Source organism: Drosophila gunungcola, unplaced genomic scaffold, assembly GCF_025200985.1.
Source record: "Drosophila gunungcola strain Sukarami unplaced genomic scaffold, Dgunungcola_SK_2 000001F, whole genome shotgun sequence".
NCBI lineage: Eukaryota > Metazoa > Arthropoda > Insecta > Diptera > Drosophilidae > Drosophila > Drosophila gunungcola.
Window position 1 is genome coordinate 7,353,461 of NW_026453197.1, and position 24,348 is coordinate 7,377,808.

The 24,348-nt window shown below is 40.9% G+C and overlaps 4 protein-coding genes across 9 annotated transcripts in view; 3 read left to right on the forward strand and 1 right to left on the reverse strand.

Annotated features, from left to right (window-relative positions):
* Positions 1–424: 424 nt before the first annotated feature.
* Positions 425–10,305, forward strand: LOC128263429 (laminin subunit beta-1). Of its 3 annotated transcripts, none has more exons than XM_052998474.1 (5): positions 425–757; positions 3,442–3,534; positions 3,824–6,657; positions 7,017–9,684; positions 10,033–10,305. In XM_052998474.1, the coding sequence occupies exons 3-4, from the start codon at positions 3,946–3,948 to the stop codon at positions 9,672–9,674; spliced, it is 5,370 nt and encodes a 1,789-aa protein (XP_052854434.1). In that variant the 5' UTR covers positions 425–757; positions 3,442–3,534; positions 3,824–3,945; the 3' UTR covers positions 9,675–9,684; positions 10,033–10,305. The 3 variants fall into 3 exon arrangements, with proteins under 3 accessions (XP_052854434.1, XP_052854432.1, XP_052854433.1); XM_052998472.1 differs by having other exon boundaries at positions 3,442–3,522; positions 3,810–6,657; XM_052998473.1 differs by lacking the exon at positions 425–757 and adding an exon at positions 3,173–3,267 and having other exon boundaries at positions 3,442–3,522; positions 3,810–6,657.
* A 427-nt stretch (positions 10,306–10,732) lies between these two features.
* The window catches only part of LOC128263435 (protein phosphatase 1L), a 99,434-nt gene continuing 85,818 nt past the window's right edge, over positions 10,733–24,348 (forward strand). The window contains exons 1-6 of one of the 4 annotated variants that reach the window (XM_052998484.1): positions 10,733–10,874; positions 12,273–12,450; positions 13,023–13,602; positions 13,659–13,922; positions 13,997–14,049; positions 14,131–14,331. In XM_052998484.1, the coding sequence (XP_052854444.1) occupies positions 10,835–10,874; positions 12,273–12,450; positions 13,023–13,602; positions 13,659–13,922; positions 13,997–14,049; positions 14,131–14,331 (1,316 nt within the window). In that variant the 5' untranslated portion in view covers positions 10,733–10,834. Of the gene's footprint in view, positions 10,875–11,090; positions 11,240–11,956; positions 12,451–13,022; positions 13,603–13,658; positions 13,923–13,996; positions 14,050–14,130; positions 14,937–24,348 lie in introns of those variants that run through there. The other 3 variants (XM_052998485.1, XM_052998482.1, XM_052998483.1) reach the window with 3 other exon arrangements.
* LOC128263442 (guanine nucleotide-binding protein subunit beta-like protein) lies at positions 15,240–17,182 on the reverse strand. Its single transcript, XM_052998495.1, has 3 exons — positions 16,992–17,182; positions 16,671–16,882; positions 15,240–15,959 (listed from the first exon to the last, which is right to left on the reverse strand). The coding sequence occupies exons 1-3, from the start codon at positions 17,098–17,100 to the stop codon at positions 15,324–15,326; spliced, it is 957 nt and encodes a 318-aa protein (XP_052854455.1). The 5' UTR covers positions 17,101–17,182; the 3' UTR covers positions 15,240–15,323.
* LOC128263444 (serine/threonine-protein phosphatase PP2A) lies at positions 18,088–23,259 on the forward strand. The gene is made up of 4 exons (XM_052998497.1): positions 18,088–18,474; positions 21,168–21,731; positions 22,753–22,943; positions 23,014–23,259. The coding sequence occupies exons 1-4, from the start codon at positions 18,373–18,375 to the stop codon at positions 23,084–23,086; spliced, it is 930 nt and encodes a 309-aa protein (XP_052854457.1). The 5' UTR covers positions 18,088–18,372; the 3' UTR covers positions 23,087–23,259.

Sequence of the window (24,348 nt, forward strand, 5' to 3'; positions counted from 1 at the left end):
ATGTTGAACAAGAAAGAAAGCAAGCCGATGTGTATATACCCTTCAAGCTACTCCAAAAATTAAATGTTCTGTAAAGCAAAAATATATATGTATGCCTATAGCCTATTTTTCCTCTAAATTATTCGATCGTTCCAATTGCAGCTAAGTGACATCGTTGTCCGATTTTAGTAAACTTAAAACCGTAGTTCTGAAATAATAAACCACTACCATGTATGGAAGTATAGTTAAATCAATTGAAAAACAGCAAAGTTATAATATTTTCAAAACCAAAACTTTACTAGGTTGCAAACTTCTCACTGAAATACTTGTATTGCGTCTGCAAGGGTATACACACCAACGCGCTCTCGCTCTCGTCGCGATCACTTGTTGCTGGGACTGAGATTGCTGGGGTATAAGGTATAAAGTTTGTTTTCATCCTCCGCTGCGATACAAAACTCATTCTCTCTTGTGGACTTCTCGCGATCGGACGTTTTTCGGAGTCGGCACCGGATCGAGAGTTGGATCCCTTTCCGCCCCAACTCTTGGAATTTTCTTTCCAATTGTCTTGGAAAATATCTTCTCCGTCGCGTGCGTGTGTGTGAGTGTACCGTGTGGAGTGGAGTTTATAAAAAGAAGTCGAAAAGTGTTTGCCGTATCAACAAAAATAAAAACACCCAAGACGTGTGTTTGTTGTTTTGTCTGTATAACAGAAAAGTCATCTTTTGAAACTTCCCCTCTTGGAATAGATTCATAGTCCGTAGCTGAAAAAAAGATTCCGGTAAGTTAAAAAATCTTTAAGAACGGTTTATCAATTATGGAGTTTTTGGATCCACGCGGAGTTTTTACGCAGTTTTCAACAGCTGCAGTCTCCCTGTCTTGCTCGCTCCTCCCTGTCTCTTTCTTGAGGTTTATCTTGTGGCCTGTTTTTGTTGTTGCTTGCGTACTTCTATTTCTCCTCCTTCGCATCCGCTGCCGATATTGTTGTTGTTGTTGTTGTGGCATACTGCCGCTTTTTTATCGATTCCCTGTTTATGTGTGCACAAAACTTGAGATAACTCCCGAAAAGTCGAAAAGACTAAAAATCACATTGTGTTAAAATTTAATTCAAAATCATATACTTTGAATAGTATGTTTTGGAGTAAGCTAATGGTTATGTTTAAAGCCCCTCGTTTTCTAAATTTCGAAACAATTTCTTGTAACGTTCTTAAGTTTTATTTTTAAATGGAGTGTTATTTAATTTTTAAGTATAAATCAAACGGCCTAAAGCCAATACTTAAAATTCCTTCGGGAATTTTTTACAAAAATAAATTTGGAATAATTATTATGTTCATAGTTCTACAAAGTCTGTTTTTTTAATGTTCTTTTAAGCCAACATTCATAAATTTCAGTTTCCCATTAATTAATAAGCGAATTCAAACCTATAAAATATTGGAATTATTTTAACGTAAAGAGCACATCGCAAGATCCCTAATTTCTTATCTTTCCAAATATGACTTTATGTCTCATAAAGCAAAGAAAAACTATAAATGTACATTGTACAATTACTTGGCTAGAGCATTTTTGTAGATTAAGCATACATACCCGAACATATAGAAACATGATGCCATAAGGCGACGACTGCATGTGGACTTAAAAAGTGCATTGCCAAGCTGATTTTCTTTACATCAGCGACAATGGGACTGGCTAATTAAAATGTGAGCTGGGCCTGTCGCCTTGAAGCAGATGTGCAGCCGACGAATTAATTTATCTAGATTGGATTGCGGTCTGTGGGTGGAAAGGATTTAGTCGGTGTGGTCTAATTATAGCCGGACTATCGCAGGCTGATCTCATATTTAGACGTTAGACTTCCACAACATGTGTGCTCCAGACTGAGAATTGAAATTCGGGGCTGGGGTTGACGGTGGAATGGTGCATATGTCTACAGTATAAGCATACAGTGGTCACTCGCAAAGTATTTAAGTTATTTTAGAATTGAGGCTGGGTTAGTATAAAAGAGTTTTTCATTAAAATGTGCACTAAACCGGGTTTTGGATTTATGAAGTGTTGTATAATGTACCCGAGTTTGTAAAGATATGGTTACATATGACCGGGTTTTAATTAAAAGAAACTGCCATTTTAAAATACGTTTTTTCAGTGATCACTGTATGCAATCGAATTTGTATTTGTGTGGTCAAGTAAGTAGAAGTCAACGCGTCTTGATAAAATTGGAAATATAAACATCATCTCCCGGCGAAACTAAGAAAACATGAGCCAGGTAATTGTATAAGCAAATTTTTATGAACTGGCCATAGTCATCCAAAGACATGTACGAATACAGAAAATACATACAGACCACTACACTTAGATACACACCCAACAAAGTCGAGAATCGTGGAGCGCTCCACTGCTGCTCCATTATTTACCCACATATACAAACTCATACAGTAGATGTGCTTTGTATGCCTGGTAAATTTACGTTTTGTTCTTTGCTTATTTGTTTATTTGCCAGTTTCCTCGGCGGCAAAACGAACGAAATCGAAATTAACCAATCCACAAATAGCAAACAAAATAATTTAAACACACTCAAAGTAATTAAATCCAGACTGGAGTCGAGTTCCCAACGTAGAGTTCCCAAGAAAAAGTATCTGTGAACGAACTCTTATCGGGGCAGTTCAAAATTATGAAATATGTATTTTTAGCCGCTCTATGTTTGGGTCTAGAAGTTGAGTTTGGATTGGCCGGCGGCGCTTGGAGGGTTATCTCTTAGCACAGTTTTCGATTTTTGTTTCGTGTGGTCCCTCCGGGATCCTCTGATAAGAACTAAAAAAAAGTCAAAGCTTCAGTTTTGGTTTTGAGAAGTCCTATTAATATATGAATTTGGGTTTAGCTATTACTTAAAGTTTGGTTTAATAAGTTTTGCAAATATATTGTTCTTGTTTTTCTTAAATAAAGTGAATAGTTTTTAATGCCTACTGTAAAGTTAAAACTTAAAAAATATAAACAGATTATTATTATCACCATTCAAAGAGTAGAGAAAACGATTTCTCAGCGCTCTCAATAAAAGCAAATTAGAATTCAAATTCGTGATGAGTATTTTGTACGAGACTCTCTGAAACTGTAACTAAACACTGATAAAATAACAATTATACGCACCAGGCAACAACGGATTAAGCTTCACCATTATCGCAATATAGCTCCGACTACTCGGAGTGATAATACGAATAGGATCCATTCAGTTTCAGTTCAAGATTCGGTCTGCGCCTCAGTTTGTGCGTAAGACTCGTTGGGCTCGGATGCCTTGTTTTAATGGTACGAGACGAAAATAAATCTGTGTTTTGTGTTTTTGTTGTGTAGAAAATTAGAGCATCTCGGTTGATAAGCAAGCAGTTCAGAGTGAGGGCAAAAACGAGAAGTTTATTTTGTGAATAAAATTGGAACCGAAAGAATATAACTAATAAAGAAATTCTTTGTTTCTTCTTACAGCTACTGGTTTTGTTAAAAACTAACAGCATGAATGAATAACAATTTTGGAGAAGGAAAAGGAAGAAGAGAAGCAGTGGAGAAGTAAGTGCGAAAGTGCTGTTTTTATTTTAAATTCTAAAAAAAGTTGGTGAAACTCGTTAAGGTTTATTTTGAAAAAAGTAATGAACCACAATGTACATATTTCAAAATAATATTTTATTTAAAAAAATCAATAAAAATTATTTAAATAAAATCAAAAAAAAAAATAGATAAGAAATTATATATGTGTATGTTATTATTGTATTGAAAATTCGATCGTTAATTGTTTCACCAAATCTTTTTAGAACATTCAAGCAATGAGCTTTAACACTATAAATTAATTTTTATAGATCTTTCTACCGAGGATCACGTGGCTAGCTGTAAGAGATCCCCACAAAAACGAACGAAAAGAAAAGCAACTGATTAAAGTCCCGGCCGGAAGTGCCCCAGTGGAACGCGACCCCAACAACAGAGAGCCAGTTCGAGATGTTGGAGCTGCGGCTTATCGTGGTCATTGTGCTCGGCCTGCTCGGCAGCCAGTTGGGCTCAGTGGATTCCCAGAGACCGCCTCAGCAAGGCAGGCGGCAGGATCGGACCAAATATCCACTAAACAAATATGTCAAGACGCATCCTTGCGAGAGATCCTCCTGCTACCCGGCTACGGGTAATCTCCTAATCGGAAGGGAGAACCGCCTAACGGCCAGTTCCACCTGTGGTCTGCATTCGCCGGAGAGATTCTGCATCCTGTCCCATTTGCAGGACAAGAAGTGCTTCCTTTGCGACACGCGGGAGGAGACCAAGCAGGATCCCTATAAGAACCATCGCATCGGACAGGTTATATACAAAACCAAGCCTGGAACCAATCTACCCACCTGGTGGCAGTCGGAGAATGGCAAGGAAAACGCCACCATTCAATTAGATCTGGAGGCGGAGTTCCACTTTACCCATTTAATCATCACATTTACCACCTTCCGACCCGCGGCCATGTACATCGAGAGATCTTTCGATTTCGGAAATACGTGGCATGTTTATAGATATTTCGCCTACGACTGCAAAGAATCCTTCCCGGGAGTGCCCACCGTGTTGGTGAACATCACCGACGTTATGTGCACTTCAAGATACTCCCATGTGGAGCCTTCAAGAAATGGTGAAGTGATCTTTAGGGTGCTGCCACCGAACATCAATGTGACGGATCCCTATGCGGAGCATGTGCAGAATCAACTGAAGATAACAAATCTCCGAATTCAGATGACCAAGCTGCACAAGCTGGGTGATAATCTCTTGGACAGCAGGGTGGAGAACGAGGAGAAGTACTACTATGGCATCTCTAATATGGTGGTTCGAGGATCCTGTTCCTGTTACGGCCACGCCTCCCAGTGTCTACCATTGGATCCCGCCTTCTCGCAGGCGGACAATGAAGATGGCATGGTACATGGCCGATGTGAGTGTACGCACAACACGAAGGGAATGAACTGTGAAGAGTGCGAGGATTTCTACAACGATCTTCCGTGGAAACCGGCCTTTGGAAAGAAAACAAATGCCTGCAAGAAATGCGAATGTAACGGTCACGCCGTTAGCTGTCACTTCGATGAGGCTGTCTTCACCGCATCCGGATTTGTTTCCGGCGGAGTGTGCGACAATTGCTTGCACAATACCCAGGGACAACATTGCGAGGAGTGTATGCCGTTTTTCTATCGCGATCCCGAGCAGGAAATCCATTCCGAAAACGTATGCCAGCCCTGTGATTGTGATCCTCAAGGTTCGTTGGATGATGGCATCTGTGACTCTGTAAACGAGCCGGAAAGTGGAGCCGTTGCAGGCGCCTGCCATTGCAAGGCCTTCGTCAAGGGACGTCGTTGTAATGAGTGCAAAGATGGCTACTGGAATCTACAGCCCGACAATCCCGATGGCTGTGAGCCGTGTACTTGCAATATCCTAGGCACTCTCAACAATTCCGGATGCGTTATGCGCACGGGAGAGTGCAGGTGTAAGCTGTATGTTACGGGCAAGGACTGTAATCAATGTATGCCGGAGACCTATGGACTTTCCGAATCACCGGAGGGTTGCACCTTGTGTAACTGCGATGCTGGAGGATCCTACGATAATTACTGCGATGTTTTGAGTGGTCAATGTCGGTGCAGGCCTCACATGACAGGAAGATCTTGTTCGCAGCCCAAACAGAATTACTTCATTCCCTTGCTACCGGAAGTTCATGAGGCGGAGGTCGTGGATGAATGTATTTCCTATGGTCCCAATGGAAACTGCAGCCTGGTGGCTGAAACTCCGGATGGTAGTTTCACGGGTCCTGGCTTCACCAGGGTTCCAGAGAACACGGAACTGGTCTTCACCGTCGGCGATATTCCACGCTCCATGCCCTACGATGTGGTTATACGTTATCAGAGCACTTCTCGTGGAGACTGGGAGGATGCCTATATCACTCTGGTGAGGCCCGATCAAGTGGATCCCAATGGCGAGTGTGGAGAAGTTGCTGCGGCCACTTCCTCGGAGACCAGGATACCGTTCTCGCTGCCCGATCGCAATCGTCAGGTGGTGGCTTTGAATAATGTTTGCCTGGAGGCCGGCAAGGTTTATAAGTTCCGAATTTATTTCGAGAGGAAGCGACTCGATGCAGACAGTCCCACAGCGACGATCTTGGTGGATTCCCTAACTCTCATTCCACGCATCGATGTAACGCCCATCTTCACGGGTTCCGAACTGGCCGACATTCGCAGGAAGGACTATGAGAGATACAACTGCAATTCATCTTTGTACGATATGAATCACAAGCCCGATCCGAGATGTAAGGACTTGGATAATATTGTTAGCATCTTTGTCCACGACGGAGCCAGCATGTGCAATTGCAATCCCACGGGATCGTTGAGCAAGGTGTGCGAGTCCAATGGAGGATTCTGCCAATGTAAGCCGAATGTGGTGGGCCGGCAGTGCGATCAGTGTGCCCCGGGCACCTACGGATTCGGTCCGGAGGGATGCAAAGCCTGCGATTGTGACAGCACCGGATCGAAGGACAACAACTGCGATCTGATCACCGGTCAGTGCCAGTGTGTGCCGAGTACCTATGGCAGGGAGTGTAACCAGTGCCAGCCGGGATATTGGAACTTCCCCAATTGCCAGGCTTGTCAGTGCAATGGCCATGCGGCGCTGTGTGATCCCATCCACGGAACCTGTCTGGATTGTCAGGTGAGCAAGTCAAGGAAAAAACATTTTACATATTATTATGGTCTCTGGAAATTAGAAACCAAAACTAATGTTGTTTTCGTATTTGTGTACCATTTGGAACTCATCTGTTTTATGTTACATAGCTGCTTTAGCCCTATCACTCAAATCAAGTTTAAAAATCTTGGCTAACATCTATTTAAACTCACAAAATAATTTTTGGGTTTTAAATCATCGACTTAAATAATATCAGAACCAATATCTTAGTAGCAATTCCAAGTTTAAAAATAATTTTAACTAAAATGGCATACATATTCGTGGTATTTCTTATTTTAACTTTAAATGGTTAAGCTAATTCAAACGTATTCTCTATTTACCGCCAGGACTCGACCACGGGCTTCAGCTGCGACAGTTGTCTGGACGGCTACTATGGAAATCCCCTGTTTGGCAGCGAGATTGGATGCCGACCATGTCGCTGCCCGGAGACGTTGGCCAGTGGAATGGCCCATGCGGATGGCTGCTTCTTGGACACGCGAAACAACAACATGCTGTGCCACTGCCAGGAAGGATACTCCGGCTCCCGTTGCGAGATCTGTGCGGATAACTACTTCGGAATACCGGACAACGGTGGCACTTGCTCCAAGTGTGAGTGCAGCAACAATGTCGATCTCTATGACACCGGTAACTGCGATCGCCAGACGGGCGCTTGCCTGAAGTGCCTGTATCAGACGACTGGCGATCACTGTGAACTCTGCAAGGATGGATTCTTCGGGGATGCACTGCAACAGAATTGCCAGCAGTGTGACTGCGACTTCCTCGGAACGAATAATACGATAGCTCACTGTGATCGCTACACGGGTCAGTGTCCTTGCTTGCCGAATGTAGAGGGTCAGCGATGCGATAAGTGTGCCGAGAATCACTGGAAGATAGCCTCTGGCGAGGGATGTGAGGGCTGCAACTGCGATCCCATTGGAGCTCTGCACGAGCAGTGCAACTCGTATGACGGACAATGCCAATGTAAGCCCGGATTCGGAGGCAGGGCTTGCAATCAGTGTCAGGCTCACTACTGGGGCAATCCCAACGAGAAGTGCCAGCCCTGCGAGTGCGATCAATACGGATCCGCTGACTATCAGTGTGACCGGGAGACTGGTCATTGTGTCTGCCACGAGGGAATCGGTGGCTACAAGTGTAATGAGTGCGCCAGGGGCTATATTGGACAATTCCCGCATTGCTCACCCTGTGGCGAATGCTTCAACAACTGGGATTTGATCTTGACCGCTCTGGAGGATTCAACGACAGCCACCATTCGACGGGCCAAGGAAATCAAGCAAGTGGGCGCCACAGGAGCCTATACGTCCGAGTTCAGTGAACTGGACAAGAAATTGCAGCACATCAGAAATCTGCTGCAGAACACCTCAGTTAGTCTGGTGGACATTGAGAAACTGGATTCGGAAACCAATGAGCTCAAGCAGCAACTACAGGCATCCCATGGTAGATTAAGCGAAACCGAAAGAAATCTCGATGACATATACAATTCGCTGAGTTTATCGGGTGTTGAGCTCGAGGGTCTGCAAAACCACTCCCGGTTGGTGCAACAACTGTCCAAGGAACTCAAGGAAAACGGCATTCAGCTGCAGGAATCGAATATCGAAGGAGCTTTGAACCTCACACGGCACGCCTACGAAAGGGTTAGCAATTTATCGACCCTCAAGGAGGAGGCCAATGAGTTGGCCTCCAATACGGATAGAAATTGCAAGAGAGTGGAAACGCTGTCCAACAAGATCCAAGCCGAGACGGAGGGATTGGCTAAGAACGACAAATCCATTGCGGATTATCGCGCGGAGTTGACGTCTCTGACCTCTCAAGTTCCCCAACTGAACAAGCAGGTTTGCGGCAAGGAAGGCGATCCCTGCGACAGCTTGTGCGGAGGAGCTGGTTGCGGCCATTGCGGAGGTTTCCTTTCCTGCGAACATGGCGCCAAAACCCATTCGGAGGAGGCACTCAAAGTGGCCAAGGACGCTGAGGCGGCCATTACCAACAAGAAAGATCAGGCGGATCAAACCATAAGGGCTCTTACCCAGGCCAAATTGAATGCCTCCGAGGCCTATGAGAAGGCCAAGCGGGGTTTCGAACAATCCGAGCGTTATCTGAATCAAACCAACGAAAACATCAAGTTGGCTGAAAACCTTTTCACTGCCGTCACTAATTTCCAGGAGAACAAGACAGCTTCCCCAGCAGAGAGCAAGCAGTTGGCACAGGATACTCTGGAGTTGGATCTGAAACTGGAACCCAAGGAGATTGAGTCATTGGGAGCCCAGATCAATGAGGCCGTGTCATCCCTGAAGAATGTCGAGTCCATTATCTACAGGACCAGACCCGATTTGGACAGGGTCAATAATCTGCAGAGTACTGCCAATGCCACCAAGGAGAAGGCCAATAAAATACTGGACTCTGCGAATTCGGTGGTGGAAAGTCTGGCTGCGGCAGATGAGTCCCAGGAAAAGGCGCAGGCTGCAATTCAACAGGCCAACAGCAATATTGAGCTGGCCGGCCAGGATCTGGAGAAGATCGATGAGGAAACGGATTCCGCCGAAGCACCAGCCAATAATACCGCCCAGCAGGTTGAGGAACTGGCCAAGAAAGTTCAGCGCCTGCAGAATAATATCGTTAAGAATGATCGGGATGCCAAGGAGATTACCAAGGAGGCGGGTCGCGTCAAACTGGAGGCCATGCGTGCCCGCGGCGAGGCTAACAATTTGCAGTCGGCCACCAGTGCCACCAATCAGACCCTCACCGACCGAGCAAATCGCTCCGAGAACGCCAGGGAACGGGCCAAGCAGCTCCTCCAGAGGGCCTCCAAACTAACCGTCGACACCAACGCCAAGCTGAAGGATCTAAACGATCTGCAGACCGTCTACAATAACAAGAACCAGCAGCTGAACGAGCTCAAGGATGCAATTGGTCCCTTGAACAAGGTGCTCAACGAGCACCTGATCCACATCAAAGAGCGGAGTTCGCACTATAGGCAGTGTTATACGTAGATCCGAGAGGGTAGGCATTCCATTTTTGTTAAAACACATTTTTTTCATTAATAAGATTTTTAACTTAGCCCTAGAAATAAACAAACTTATTTGCCATTCGAATTTTAATCAGAAAAAAATTAAATTTAAACAAAATTTTTTAAATATTTTTAAACACGTTTAATGTCATTTTTTTTTTCCTTTTTGAACCTTTTTTAACTAAGTCTAAATTAAAAAAACGTCTTAACTTTCATTCGAATTTAAAAAAAAAATTTTATGACAAATAAAAATAAAATTACTATAAAAAAGCTTTTTAAGTTAATTTATTGTTTTGGTTGTTTCAATAACAAAATATTTTAATTTTTACATTTATTTTCAGATTCCTCTGCGCGGCCATTTTAATTGCCATATTCATGAACAATAAGCAATCTGCTAATTACGAGAATCAAGTAAAATACTACAACAAAAACTAGGATGGCAACAGTTATTATGTAACCACTGTTAAGTTACCGTTACTTTTTGTATTCTAAGCGAAATCCAACACTGCAATGTTAATTTTAAAAATTGAGCGAAAAAAATCGTATCCCTATACCATTTTGTAATGCAATTAATGTAATTAAATAAAACTACTTAAATGTGGAAATGTCTTGTATTTGTTTGTGTTTTTGCTAGAGAGAGGAACGAGATGGATGTTTTAATAGAGAGCGACAGGTGAGAGTATTTTGGTAGCACAGTCGAACTTTCCTAAATTCAATCTACTAATCATCAATTATTATGATATAAGTTACCGCCAGGAGCTGTAAAAATAATTTATTTATAATAAAAAAAATTATTAAACTTTGTTAATAAATATAAATATTAAAATAATTAAAATTTTAACCAAATAATAATAATAAAATAACTTTTTATGTATTTTTGGCAACTTTTTTTTGTAAGTGCAAAAGATTATTTTTGTTATGTTTATCTTATGGACATTTTACTGTATGTACATTTTGATGGGTATTGGTACTTTATGCTGCCACAAACATTGCCATTTTGTTTTATTCCATTCCGTTTTGTTTTAGTTATTCTGCGCATCGCGTGCTGCTGCTTGTTTTGTTTTTAATTTTTGGTCAATTTATTTCTAATATTTTTCTGGTACACAATAGGTGTACTTATTATAAAACCGGAAGTTGGCTCGAATGGATCGACGTTACAGAAGATCGTTGCGGAGTTCGGCAGGTATTCAATAATATTCCATATACTAATAATGCAGTCGGTGCAGTTGCAGAGAAGCCCACTTCACAATTAAAGGTCAAGGTAATGCGGAAAGTCTAGAAAATGCTTTTTAAATCATACATTTTTGAGTTTTACCCCATCTTTTAGCTTGTTCTACAAACATTTTAAAGCTTTTTGTGAATTGAGTATCCCTACTAACTATCGATAGGAGTTATCGTCCCAGCCGCTTATCGATGTTTCGCAGCCGAAACGTATGTCATCAATTTCAGCTGAAATCTCAACAAGTGCAAGTCTCAGTTTCTATTTTAATTAAAAGCGCCCGCGTCGCTGGTTAAATCGGCATTGTTTGTATCGGTATTCAAGTTGCAGTGCGTGGGATTTATTATATTTATTTATTAATTTATTGCGACATCCGTGCAGGCACACGCACACATACGCGAGTGACAGATGTGCGACGTGCATACGTATATAGAGCACAACACACACACACGCACACGCAGTGCGGATGTTCTGATTTAATTTTATTTTTAACATAAGAATATCCGAATATCCGAAAATATAATGCCAACAAAGAAAGAGCGTCTGTAAAAGCGCAAAAGGGACACGGCAAAAACGAAAAGGGAACGAACGGCGAACGACACTCAAAAAACGGGAACATCGGCCGCAAACGAAAATAATAAATTAAAAACACAAAAAGAAAAAATACAAATAAAACGACATCTGACGTTTAAGCGTCAAGTGTTTTTCAAAATAAACAAGCCAATTTAAAAAGACAACAATTTACAAAAACACATATGAAAACTCAACATAAAAAACTATTAATAAATAAATAAAAAAATAGAAATAAATCGCATTTACTTTTAACCGACATGTAGTTTATATTTGTACCTATTTTAAAACTATAAATTTAAGAGGTCTTTGAAACCATAAAACTTGAACAGCGAAAAATGCGAAATTATATTACTTCCGATTCCGCCTAGTTTGATCAAATTTGAAACGGGAACAAACAAGTCTTGCATATTAAATGGCCAACCCTATTGTTGTTTATTTTAATTTCGTTTTTTATTTCATGCATATACACGTAGACACCCACCCAAATTCGCGGCTGACAGTCTCGCATGCGTTTTTAACTTGAAAATCATTGGCAGAGCAGAACAAAAAATCAAACGCCAACAGAGAATAACGAAACGCCGGCATTTCCCATGGACGACGAACTGGAAGATAAGGTGTTCTATCAGACATACGTATCGCACATGAAAATCCTGTCCAAATTTGCGGTGGGCTTCTCGTCCATCAACTCGCCGTTGGCCTACATATGGAAACTGTGCCGACTGTATGTCCTGCGCCCGGAAGTCATCTTCTGCGGCTTGATCCTCTTCGTCCTTTTGCTTTACTTGCAAGCGGTAGATGTGTGGAGTCGCAGCATCCTGGGACGTATCCAGGCCACCCTGGGTCGCCAGAAGGCCGTCAAGATGATGGAGATGTCGGCCAGTGCTGGGGATCACCAGAGCTGGGAGGAGATGAAGCAGCAGAGCTCCGCTTTTGCTGTCCTCGGACGCAGACCCCGGATGGAGGATAGGTCAGTATAAAACACTGGTCATCTAAACTAAACTAAAATGAAAAAACACATCAAATCACTGTAACTACTTGTAATTCATATTTATGTGAAGTTCCTGAAAAACGTTTAAATAGTTGAGTGTAATTAATGCAAGATAACTTTTATAAAAATACCTACTCTCAAACGAACAAATAACTTAAACGTGTATTTCCCTGACCTCAAACAATGTTTTTACCAAAAAAATACGTCATATTTTTTGAATTTATGGATTTTTTAAAATCGAAAACATTTCTCTTGTTATTTGATTTAAATAGACTACTGACAAACAACATCTTGGCATATAAGACAAAACTAATTATAAAATAAGACATTCTTCAAAAAGCCAATGCAAAACTTTATTGCCAAAATAATCTTTTCCATATGCAAATTTTTTAACGACATTAAAATTGAAACACATCAAAAATTACAAATCTGCCAGTTTGTAGCTATTTTTCCTTTTAAAGAAAATCAATTTTTCATTTCCACAATTTCTATATAATTATGGTATAAATTTGTTTGACCATCAGACTAATTATTTTGAATAAACTTTCTAGATTCATCATCGAGGAGAACATCAACAACAACACTGGCATCTCCTTCTTTGCTGTCTTCGATGGCCATGGCGGTGAGTTTGCCGCGGATTTTGCCAAGGATGTGCTTGTGAAGAATATCTACAACAAGATCATCGAAATGTCCAAGCTGCTGAAAACAGAGGGAGTGTCCGGTGATTACGATAAGAGTCCTTATTTGGCTCGGAAGCAGAGTCGCAAGGACTCGAACAAGGAGAACACGGAACCCACAGCAGCGGTGACACGAAAGGATAGTTTAAGAAAGGCCCACAGCACCACGGCTGACTGCAGCGCCATTAAACAAAAGACGACGGAGGCCTCAATTGCCGATATTTACACAGCGCAATTGAATTCGGCGATGAGAGCCAGTGGAAATGTGGGAGCCGCCAAGGATTCGTTCCTTAACAACAATAACAATGCTCACAATGGTGGAGCAGGCAGTGCGCCACCTCCAAATTACGAAGCCAAGTGCTACATCGAAAATGGACGTATTAACTTTGGAAAACTGATCACGGACGAGATCATGTCGGCCGACTACAAACTTGTGGAACAGGCCAAAAGAGCGGTGGGTGCTGCTTTTTAACTACCTTATTAATTAATTTCACAAATATTAACTTTCAGACAAACATTGCGGGCACCACCGCCCTAATAGCCATTGTCCATGGGTCCAAGCTGATTGTGGCCAATGTGGGTGATTCCCGCGGCGTCATGTATGATTCCCGTGGAATTGCCATCCCCCTTTCCTTCGATCACAAGCCGCAACAGGTGCGGGAGCGAAAGAGGATCCACGATGCAGGCGGTTTCATAGCCTTTCGGGGCGTTTGGCGCGTGGCTGGCGTATTGGCCACGTCACGTGCCCTGGGCGACTATCCCCTGAAAGATAAGGTGCGAAATGGGATGATCCCAATCCGTTACCAGCCAAACTAATATTGATTTTATTTTAAACCGCACGCTTACAGAATCTGGTGATTGCTACGCCGGACATTTTGACCTTCGAACTGAATGATCACAAGTGAGTTTATTGTTTCCGATTATTTATTGTATGCATATCCTTAAAACTTTTAAGTATATACAATTAAACGAATCTGTTTAGGCCACACTTTCTGATACTGGCCTCCGATGGACTCTGGGACACCTTCAACAACGAGGAGTCCTGCACTTTTGTTCAGGAGCATCTAAAAGAATCGGACTTCGGAGCCAAATCGCTGGCCATGGAGTCCTACAAACGTGGCTCGGTGGACAACATCACCGTTTTGGTGATCGTCTTTAAAAACAATGTCTACAAGATTGGAAGCTCAGCGGGCAAAGTGGGAGATGAGTCGCTAAAAGTGCCAGCTAAATCTCAACCAGTTGCGCCTGCAGTTGTGCAACGCTCGAATTCAATCAAAACCAAATGATATACGAAACACTAGAGTGCCTGCTAAGAAATGCTTTTTAGCTTTCCCCCAAATTTTCCTCCTTCCCAAAGAAAAAACAAACAAAAGTGCCCAAAATTTCTAGTTAGGCGTTTTGCTAAATACTTTTGTCTTTTTGTTACTTATCCCAAAGGCATCGCATTGTTCATACATCACTCAGAATCCCCATACTTAATCTACTTGGAATTGCGATTCCCATTTGTCTTGATTTCGATTAAGGTTGTTTGTTAGCTCATGTTGTTTTGTACGAAACATATTTTGCATCCGCCGCCACATTGCCGCGCATTTTGTTTTTCCATCTCTCACACGAAAATCATCACAGTCTCATAGACAAAAAAAAAAGCTCATCAAACGTCACTATTTATTTAATTTATTTGTTATACTTGTAAAATAAAAACATTTTCTAACTTATCGAAATGTTTTTACAAATAAAACAAGGCATTCGAAATGCGACAATTTCGTTTTGCTACTTAAATCCTTTAAATCGTTATTTAATTCAATAAAAATGGGAAGGAAAATCTGTTTTTCAAAAATAAATGCTGAACGGATTGAGTTATATACACGTACAATTCCTCCAATTACGTAATTTTAAATGAAAATTCAATCAAGCTCTTGCTAAATGTTGATCTAATATTTTCTTACATTCTTTATTAAGGATTATGATTAACTAAACTATCCCTATATTTTAAAAATCCCTTTTTATGACAAAGTAAAATCACCAAACAAAAGATTACAACTTTTACCCCCTGCTAAATTAATCCTAATTCGGCAACTACAAAATAACCACTTTGTTTTCAATTGAGGAAGCCTTAATTTTATTTTTGTTTAATGTTAAACAAATAATTTGGCGACCAATACAATAGTCAGTAGCTTAGTGGGCCGAAACAGAGACCTGCCAGACGCGGATGGTGTTGTCGGAGTAGCCGGCGAACAGGGTCTGGCCGTCGGTGGACCAGGCCAGGGACAGGCACTGGGGCTGGTCGGCCTTCGACGTGGGAGAGACGACCTCGGGGCGCAGCTCCTCCACGGTCTTCTTGCATGCCAGATCCCAGATCTTGATCGAGGGGCCGTAGGCAACGCACAGCCAGTAGCGGTTGGGCGAGAAGCACAGGGCGTTGATGATGTCGTTGTGCTCCAGGGTGTACAGGTTCTTGCCGTCATTAAGGTCCCACAGAAGGGCCTTGGAGTCCTTGCCACCGGAGGTGCACAGGGAGCCGTCGGGAGAGACGGTCACGGTGTTCAGGTAGCCGTTGTGGCCGTGGTGGTTGTTCTTCAGCTTGCAGTTGGCCAAGTTCCAGACCTTCACGGTGCGATCCCAGCCGCAGGAAACGATGATCGGGTTGGAGTGGTTGGGCGAGAAACGCACGCAGGACACCCAGTCGGTGTGGCCATCCTCCTGGATGGTGAACTTGCACTCGGCCAAGGTGTTCCACAGCTTGATGGTCTTGTCCCGAGAACCAGACACGATCTGACGGTTATCGGCCGAGAAGGCAACCGACAAAACGTCCTAGAAAGCGAAAGAGATCACGATTAACTATGGGCAATGGTACTGTTTTCATAATATTACATTTGTTTGGATTTTCTCTAGCTGACTGGATTAATTATAATTCATTTTCTACAGCTTCAGGCAAAAGAACAAAACATATGTGGAACAACTTAACGAAAATGCTAAAGAAAGTATGTATATTCTGAAACAATTTCGAAGCAATGCGGCTCATAAAATAAACCATTATTGAAAGAGAATTATCAAAGAAAAAAGGAGGGAAATGGTAAAAACAAAATTATTGAAGACAAAGCAAAATAAAACGATTAAAATACAAGTTTTCAAATAATTATCTATACGTTTTTTACCAAGAGCTGCATATTTCTGTATAACTAATCCAACCAGTCAGTAAACCAATCGAGATTAAATGTATAACTAAAATAGGGGATCAAATCAGTATCAGTGATTGTTTGCCTACTTACGAGAGAGCTTCAAGCAATTTTAAGCCGAGACTCGAGCGAAGGGAAAAGCGTACGTAAAGATGTCAACCAGTAATTCTGCCTCGCATAGGCGCAATATATATATTCTTTTTTTTTTACCGATTTGTACGCGGCGAAGGCGAGGCCTAACTGTACTCCTAACCTTACTTTTCCAGCCGTTCGCCGGTACAAATCGGTCCATTTCGAAAATCTCAAGTCCCTAAACGAACTGTAGTCAATTGGAAACTTATCCCACCTTGGTGTGTCCCTCGAAGCGACGAGTGGTCTTTCCGGCAGCCAGATCCCACAGGCGTAGGGTCTGATCCCAGGAGCCGGACAGGGCGTAGTTGCCATCGGAGGACAGCACCACGTCGCTGATGAAGTGCGAGTGTCCGTAGAGGCGCTTCTGGGGGTAACCGTAGTTGGTGTCCTCGTCGCGGGTCAGCTTCCACACGATCAGGGTCTTGTCTGCAGATCGGGATGATTTTCATTAATAAACCGCTAGTGATGGCAGAAATATCCGCATGTTTCCACGGAGCTCCTCCTCCAAATAAAAAAAAAAACAGAGAACACTTACCACGGGAGGCCGAAATGATGGTATCGGGGTCCTTGGGGTTGGTGGCGATCTGGGTAACCCATCCATTGTGGCCAATGAGGGTACCGCGCAATTGCAGGGTCTCGGACATCTTGGTAATATATTAATTTGCTACGGAGCGCAGATGAACACGTCCAACGGCGCTGCAAGCTGACAGAAAAAGAGGAAGTTCCGGTTCCAGTGCTCGTTAAAATGCCAACTGTCAAAACGGGACCAGTGTTGGTCAGTTTAAAACTATCGATAACAATTTATTTTCAAGGTAGATTCCAATACAAAATTCCAAATCGCTCAGATTATAGTTTTCGAATAGAAAATTTGAAAGTTTGGCCTTCAGGTCATTATGGTTTTTTGATAAATAGATTTTAAATTTTGGTGAACCATGGGAAGACTGGAAAAAGTAAAATTCTAATTCACACTGCCAACTTCTACCGTAAATATATTCTGCTTCGGAATGTTCAAAGCAAATTTAACCTAACCGAAGTGAAAACTTAAAATAAAATAAATTAAATTATTAATTTTAAATTAATGTTTCCTATTTTTTGTATATCATTTTTTATTTTTAAAATAAATACATTTATAAATATACACTTATTTATTTAGAGATATAATATAGTTTAATTTAAATAATTTGTATTACCAGAAAGAAACTACTGGGGAAACTGCTTGAAATTGAAACAGCAGGGATTGACGGTGGAAAATTTGGGAGGGCAAGCTCCACCGTCATTAATGGTAGACTGTGTTAAATGAGAATTGGCTATTAAGTAAATAAATGTATCTCAAAAGAATTTTGAAACAACTCAATTTCAGTTTCACCTCACAATGACATTCGTACGTTATTACTGTCATAACTAAATCAAAACCAAAAAAAAAAACACTGAACAATTTAAAATTTTTTCTTAATTTTCTTTGCTTGGTTGGGTGTTTATTCCACCAGGCAGATACAAATTATAGTTTATTTGATCGACGATAAAGTTACGGTAACACAAAAGTCGGTATTTTTTTACGCATCGCTAATCGATACACTCACGATGTTTCGCTTTTTATCGTTTCGCAGGAATCGTCCAACGATATTTTGGAAACTTCGATGACATAGATGTGGGCATCGATGTTTTCCCACCTCTAACCTCTACTTCGTATACATCGTGTCGTCGTCGCTTTTGTGAACAAAAAATTCGAGGAAAATTGCCCAAATCACTTGATTCGAGTGGGCACAAGCATTTGTGTGGAACTTAACGAGTGAATACGCGGCTGGCGTTCGAACGCAACTAAAGTTAACTATTTTCCTGCACCCCCGAGTTAAAGAAAAGCCGTCAAAATTGAATCGACAAAGATTGACGAGACTTTTTCTTCCACCACAACTGCGATGGAAGATAAAGCAACAACAAAAGATCTTGATCAATGGATTGAGCAGTTGAACGAATGCAATCAATTGACAGAGACACAAGTTCGCACCCTCTGCGACAAGGTAATTTTCCCCAATGCGAATTCTGGGAGCGTTAATGTTATAAAAATAATTTTCGTAATTTTTTGCAAATGGTGCTCCACTGCGTGAGCTGCTCTGCCCCTCTCGCTCTTTCCAATGGGAGAGGAGAGGATGGGAGCATGATTCACTTTGGGCGCTCTCGCTCGCACAGTAGCGGCGGCTTGCGTCGCCATATTGGAATATTGGTAAATTCCAACGGCCAAGCGCCGCATTGTCGAGCGTAAGTGCGAACGGGACGACCATACTGAATGTGCGTGCGTGAATGCGACGGATAGAACAGCGCTTTGGTCTAATGGGCTAAAACCTGGGCAAAAAGAGATATTTCCTCTTGTATTATTATTGTACAATACATGATAGTAAAACTACAGTGAAATGTGCAACTTTGTTGTTGTCGTTGTGTCCGCTGGAAAAACACGGCTTTCCCAACCCCCGCGTCCTGTGTTCCGATGGTTTTTTTTGCTGAGTAAATATTACTTAATGTTTTTTGTGTGTGTCGGTGTGTGCGCGCCCCTAGAATATGTATCTATGTACCGTCATATCTAGAATTAAATGCACTTGCTTTGGTGTTTGTGCTCGTTTTTTATGCCCAGCCGTATTCAATTAAAAACTTTTGATATCAATTGTTTTAAATTTGCCGATTTTACCGTTTTTCAGGCGCTGCGCGCACACAAACAAACAAACGGAAAGCGTGCGAAAGGGCGAGAGAGAAAGAGGGGCAGTCAGATAACGATTCATTGATTTGGGAGTAAGTGGGGTTATGTTTGCGTCACCCAAATATTTGCCTGTGCTCCCATTAGAATCTCGAATCTCCGGTCCTGAAGAACGTTCTCCGCTCTTCGGGCGCGTCTTTTGTAGACTCGCTTCATCCTTTTTGTTTAGACAAGAAAGGGTAGAGAGAAAGAGAGAACGCAGAGAGGAGCCACTTGCATCAGTGTTTGTACTTGTTTTTGTATGGGTGCGCTGGCCTCGTCATGAGTGTATATTATTTATTTTCTTTTTTTTCCCCCTTATTTTTTCTGGCCAAGCGGAAGCAACAGCCTCCAAGGTAATGTGCAATGGCAAAAAATCTAATTGGCTCACGCATAAATCGCTCATTTGCGCCTCCGGATTCGTGGTTTTAACCCCCGGAACTTGTTGTCATGTCCCGTTTCATCAGCTGATAAATATGAGAGATGCCAAAAAAACACGACGACGGAATGGTTAAATATTTATCTGAAATTTTGTTTGTTCAACTTGACATATTTACAGCTCTGTAGGCAAACCCGTTTGTTGCAATATTTAACACTAGGAAAAATGTCTTCTCTGATTCCATCACATGCTAATAGCATATTTATATATATTTTTTTAAGTGCGGTTTAAGAATTCCGTATTTGTGGAATTGCTTCTAAAATAACGATCTTTGTTTGATATTGATGTTTTTCAATATTTAAAGTGAAATGTCATCAGCTAATAATATTGATTTGAAATCCAAGACTAGATTATAATAAGCAGTAATAATAATATTTAAATTGGAAACTTCTATAATTTATTCTATAAAAGTTAAAATTTAATTTTTCAAAATGCTTTTAGCTTCATTTGTTTTGCTTTTCGCATGCCATTCATTTACACCTAAAAATCTTTGGCAAATAATTTTGAATTTGATGAGATAGCGACGCAAAGTTCTTCGACCTATACCGACTTTTTGACAACTGACCTTGCCCTTTGACAAGGTTTTATCTTCTGAAAAGTTTCCATTTATTTTTGGAACCACTTTCGGTTTTCTCACTACTTTCTGTTTCTCAGATATTCTGTCATGTCATCCGCCATTCACTGTACTATGAGAATACAACGTGGAAAGGCCCCAGATTTCTACAATTATTTTTTTTTTTTACTTCTTTTGACACATTTAAGCGATTAATAATCCATTTATTTTTTGTTTATGATGGGTCAAGAAATTCGATAAGTGCGATAGCGAATTTTTTGTTTTGTTTCTTAAAGATGGTTTGTGTAAAGAGTTTTATCGAACTTAATTAAAAGCTATTTCGAGCGTTTGAGAAACTTTTGCTTTTGAGTTATCTTGTAGAACGTTTAAAGAGAAAACGTTTTGTTTTCCGTATCTCTCTGTAAAACATTCGGATAGACTTGTGCACTGCACTTAGCCTATATCTATGTTTTATCTCCTCTGCTAGTTACAAGCTATTTTTAGAATCCACTTTCAGTGTTGGCGTTGAGTCATTTAGTATAGTGAATAATGTACAATGTACTAATCGTTTTCTTTATCTCCTCTGACCCTGGTATAGATTTGATCAACAACACAGCTGTATGGATGTACTAAAATTCCTATTTTGCCCAAAATGGTTTATGTCAGATAAGGGTTCAAGTCTTAATGGGATGCGTACACAAGCTAGTTTCGCAAGTACTTAGTTTACTCGAAAGAAATTTATTTGTATAAATTGAATTCAAGTTTAAGAATTTATTGAGTTTATCGATGTAAACACAATTTTAAACATTTCTTTATTGTTGGCATAAGACTTAAGTGACTATGATTTAAGAAAAGATTTAAGAACTAAAGTTTAATAACTGTGGGGCCTAAATTTGAAAAAAATATCACTAAAAGAATTTTTTTCCTGAGATATTTTTTGCAATACAATTATCAATAAAAAATTTACTGATCTATTAATTTTTACCCTTTTCAGGCCAAGGAGATACTCTCCAAGGAGTCCAATGTGCAGGAGGTTAAATGCCCGGTGACAGTGTGCGGAGATGTCCACGGTCAGTTCCACGACCTGATGGAGCTGTTCCGGATAGGCGGCAAGTCCCCGGACACCAACTACCTGTTCATGGGCGACTACGTGGACCGCGGCTACTACTCCGTGGAGACCGTAACCCTGCTGGTGGCCCTGAAGGTCCGCTATCGGGAGCGCATCACTATTCTGCGCGGCAACCACGAGTCGCGTCAGATCACACAGGTGTACGGCTTCTACGACGAGTGCCTGCGCAAGTACGGCAATGCCAACGTTTGGAAGTACTTCACGGATCTGTTTGACTACTTGCCGCTGACGGCTCTCGTCGATGGACAGATCTTCTGTCTGCACGGCGGCCTCAGTCCCTCGATCGACAGTCTGGATCACATCCGGGCACTGGACCGCTTGCAGGAGGTCCCGCACGAGGGTCCCATGTGCGATCTGCTCTGGTCCGATCCCGATGACAGGGGTGGCTGGGGAATCTCGCCTCGCGGCGCCGGTTACACCTTTGGCCAGGTGAGTACTGCCTGAAGAATGGCCATTACACAAGGATTGCTTTTGGTTGACTGAGTTTAATTTGATTTGATAAAAATTGAGTTTAGGCATTTTCCGATTTCATTTTCGAACGTTTTTCTTGAACTTGATTTGGACAAATGTTAGTATCAATTCGCTTAAAATCGTATTTTGTACAGATAAGTTATCTACCAAATGCTTTAACGGTTTATTACTAAATTCAGCAAGTTTTCACAATGAATTAAATTTGTTAAAAACTTTAACCTCATTCGAATGAAACGATCAGTCAGTTTTTTAAGTTACTATTTGCAAAACGAGTAACCAGTTTGTATAAATAATACTTCACTTAAGGTGTTAGCAGAACGACCTTTTTAAGTACTGATAACAACCCATAAATATAATCTATTATAGCGCTACTGTCATTGATTTTCCTTTGTTTATAATCTATTGTATAATTTGCTAAGCTACACTATAAGGTGTTAGAGAAATTGTATACTAATAGGTTTGTAGAAAAAATAGTATCAAAAGATTTCCAATGACTACTGATTGTATAAAAAGAATGTTTAATACAAATTTTGTGATTACAAAAATAATTGATGTGTTAATTTAAAAAACGATATAATTAAATCAATTTCAAGGTTCTAGCATATATTTAATTTCTACCCTTTTTCGTTGTTTCAATCATTATTGCCAATTTTATCAACAGCAATTAATAATCACAATATTCTACCGATAAAATCAATAATCAAAACGCAATCAGTAAACGGAATTTACTGCCAAAAATGTGTCCACTGATAACATAATCTACAAAAATTAATAGCGTCATAAGTGTGGCGCATTTCAAACTGTAGGAAACTCAATTTATAAAATAAAAATGTTTAACTAGTAGAATGTTGATAAAAAAAACGTGTCGTATTACCTATATTATTACTCATAGAGCCAGTCAATGAAAATAATTTAAGGTGAAAGTGGCATTTAAATTTGATGTTAAGAACTTTGACTAACTTATTTCGTACTTTTTTAGGACATTTCGGAAACCTTTAACAACACAAACGGCCTGACACTCGTGTCGCGTGCCCATCAACTGGTGATGGAGGGCTACAACTGGTGTCACGATCGCAATGTGGTCACAATATTCTCAGCGCCAAACTATTGCTACCGATGTGGCAACCAAGCGGCCCTCATGGAACTGGATGATTCACTTAAATTTTCATTGTGAGTGCAATTGCATATGACCGCCATTTTTGAGTGACTCATGACTGATTAATCTCTTAATTCCTTTTAGCCTACAATTTGATCCAGCACCCAGGCGCGGGGAGCCTCATGTTACACGAAGAACACCCGATTATTTCCTTTAAGCTGGATTGCTAGCACCTACGCAGCTTACATTTACACATATTACATCGCATTATAACAACAAGAACCGAAACAATATATAATATAAATCCAAATCCAACCAGCAGCAACAAAATAAACAAAATGGCAAATGCTGTCGAAAAAAAAAATACCATAAAAAAACCCGAAACTAAAACCTCGATGCATTTGTTTTGTGGAAATCGTTTTAAACAGAAACAAGTGGAAAATATTGTATAAACAGAAAAACCATAACAGTCGAGGACACAAAAAGCATTGAACAGTTATTGTTGTTGCCCACAGTTTAAAAGAAATAAAACAACAAAAAAAAAACTGAAAATGTCTCCAGCGGGGGCGACGGATAGAAAAGTTATATCAAAGAGAAAGGGGAGGCGCAGGAGTAGTATACCGAAACGATGATACAATCCAATCCAATCAAACCTACCAACCAACCAAACAACCAACAACCGCAAGCAACAAGAAGAACTACAACTACTTAGCTAAATTTGTTAATTTATAAAAATAACGAACTAAGCGCCGCAGCAGAAAGCCAGAGAGCAAGAATGATGGATGGATGGACACATGGATTATGACGTGATGTCTGTATGGGCGGAAGGGGCTGACAAAGGACTAAACCGGACGAAAGGACGAACGCCAGGACGAGCAGCATGATGAGCAGAAGCAGCAAGCAGCAGCAGCAGCAGACGACCCACGACCGACAAAAAAGCAGGAAGATTACGATGAAGCAGCAGGAGCAGCAGCAAAACAGTAGCAACAGTATGTGGCAGGAGCAGCAGAAAGAGCAGAGAAGAGCGGGGAAGCGCGGGGCGGGCCAGCGCAGCGATTCATACAAAAACAAAAAATTATAAAAAAGAAAATAAGGAAATACAAAAAGTTTAATATTACTGATTAAAATTAAATAAAAAAAGCGAATAAAATTATTAAAAAACAAACAAAAAAAGCAAAGAAAAACGATTAAAAAAAATTCATTATCAATTAAGTTCATATGTAACTTTAATAATAATAAAAGAAAAACAAACAAACAAACAATCACAAATGCAGACGAAGAGAAGGATCTAAGAGAAAAGGGAGCTCTTAAGAGAAATTGGATTTGTTTCAAGCAAAGGGAGAAAGTCCTTTAAGAGAGCAAGTCTAAAGCGTTCGAACGTATTTTCCGAGCTGGCAATGCCGTTTCCTTTTTGCCTGCGGCCCCCTTTGGTAGTATGTATGCAAGCCTGGCCAAGATAACACGAAGCCAGAACGACAA

Bases quoted from the DNA above. Each gene is read 5' to 3' on its own strand.
- LOC128263444 (XM_052998497.1), top strand. From the start codon at position 18,373: ATGGAAGATAAAGCAACAACAAAAGATCTTGATCAATGGATTGAGCAG. The intron at 18,475-21,167 runs GTAATTTTCCCC...TACCCTTTTCAG, and splicing joins TTCGCACCCTCTGCGACAAG to GCCAAGGAGATACTCTCCAA. The intron at 21,732-22,752 runs GTGAGTACTGCC...GTACTTTTTTAG, and splicing joins CCGGTTACACCTTTGGCCAG to GACATTTCGGAAACCTTTAA.
- LOC128263442 (XM_052998495.1), bottom strand. From the start codon at position 17,100: ATGTCCGAGACCCTGCAATTGCGCGGTACCCTCATTGGCCACAATGGA. The intron at 16,883-16,991 runs GTAAGTGTTCTC...CCCGATCTGCAG, and splicing joins CATCATTTCGGCCTCCCGTG to ACAAGACCCTGATCGTGTGG. The intron at 15,960-16,670 runs GTGGGATAAGTT...TTCGCTTTCTAG, and splicing joins GCTTCGAGGGACACACCAAG to GACGTTTTGTCGGTTGCCTT.
- LOC128263429 (XM_052998474.1), top strand. From the start codon at position 3,946: ATGTTGGAGCTGCGGCTTATCGTGGTCATTGTGCTCGGCCTGCTCGGC. The intron at 6,658-7,016 runs GTGAGCAAGTCA...ATTTACCGCCAG, and splicing joins GAACCTGTCTGGATTGTCAG to GACTCGACCACGGGCTTCAG.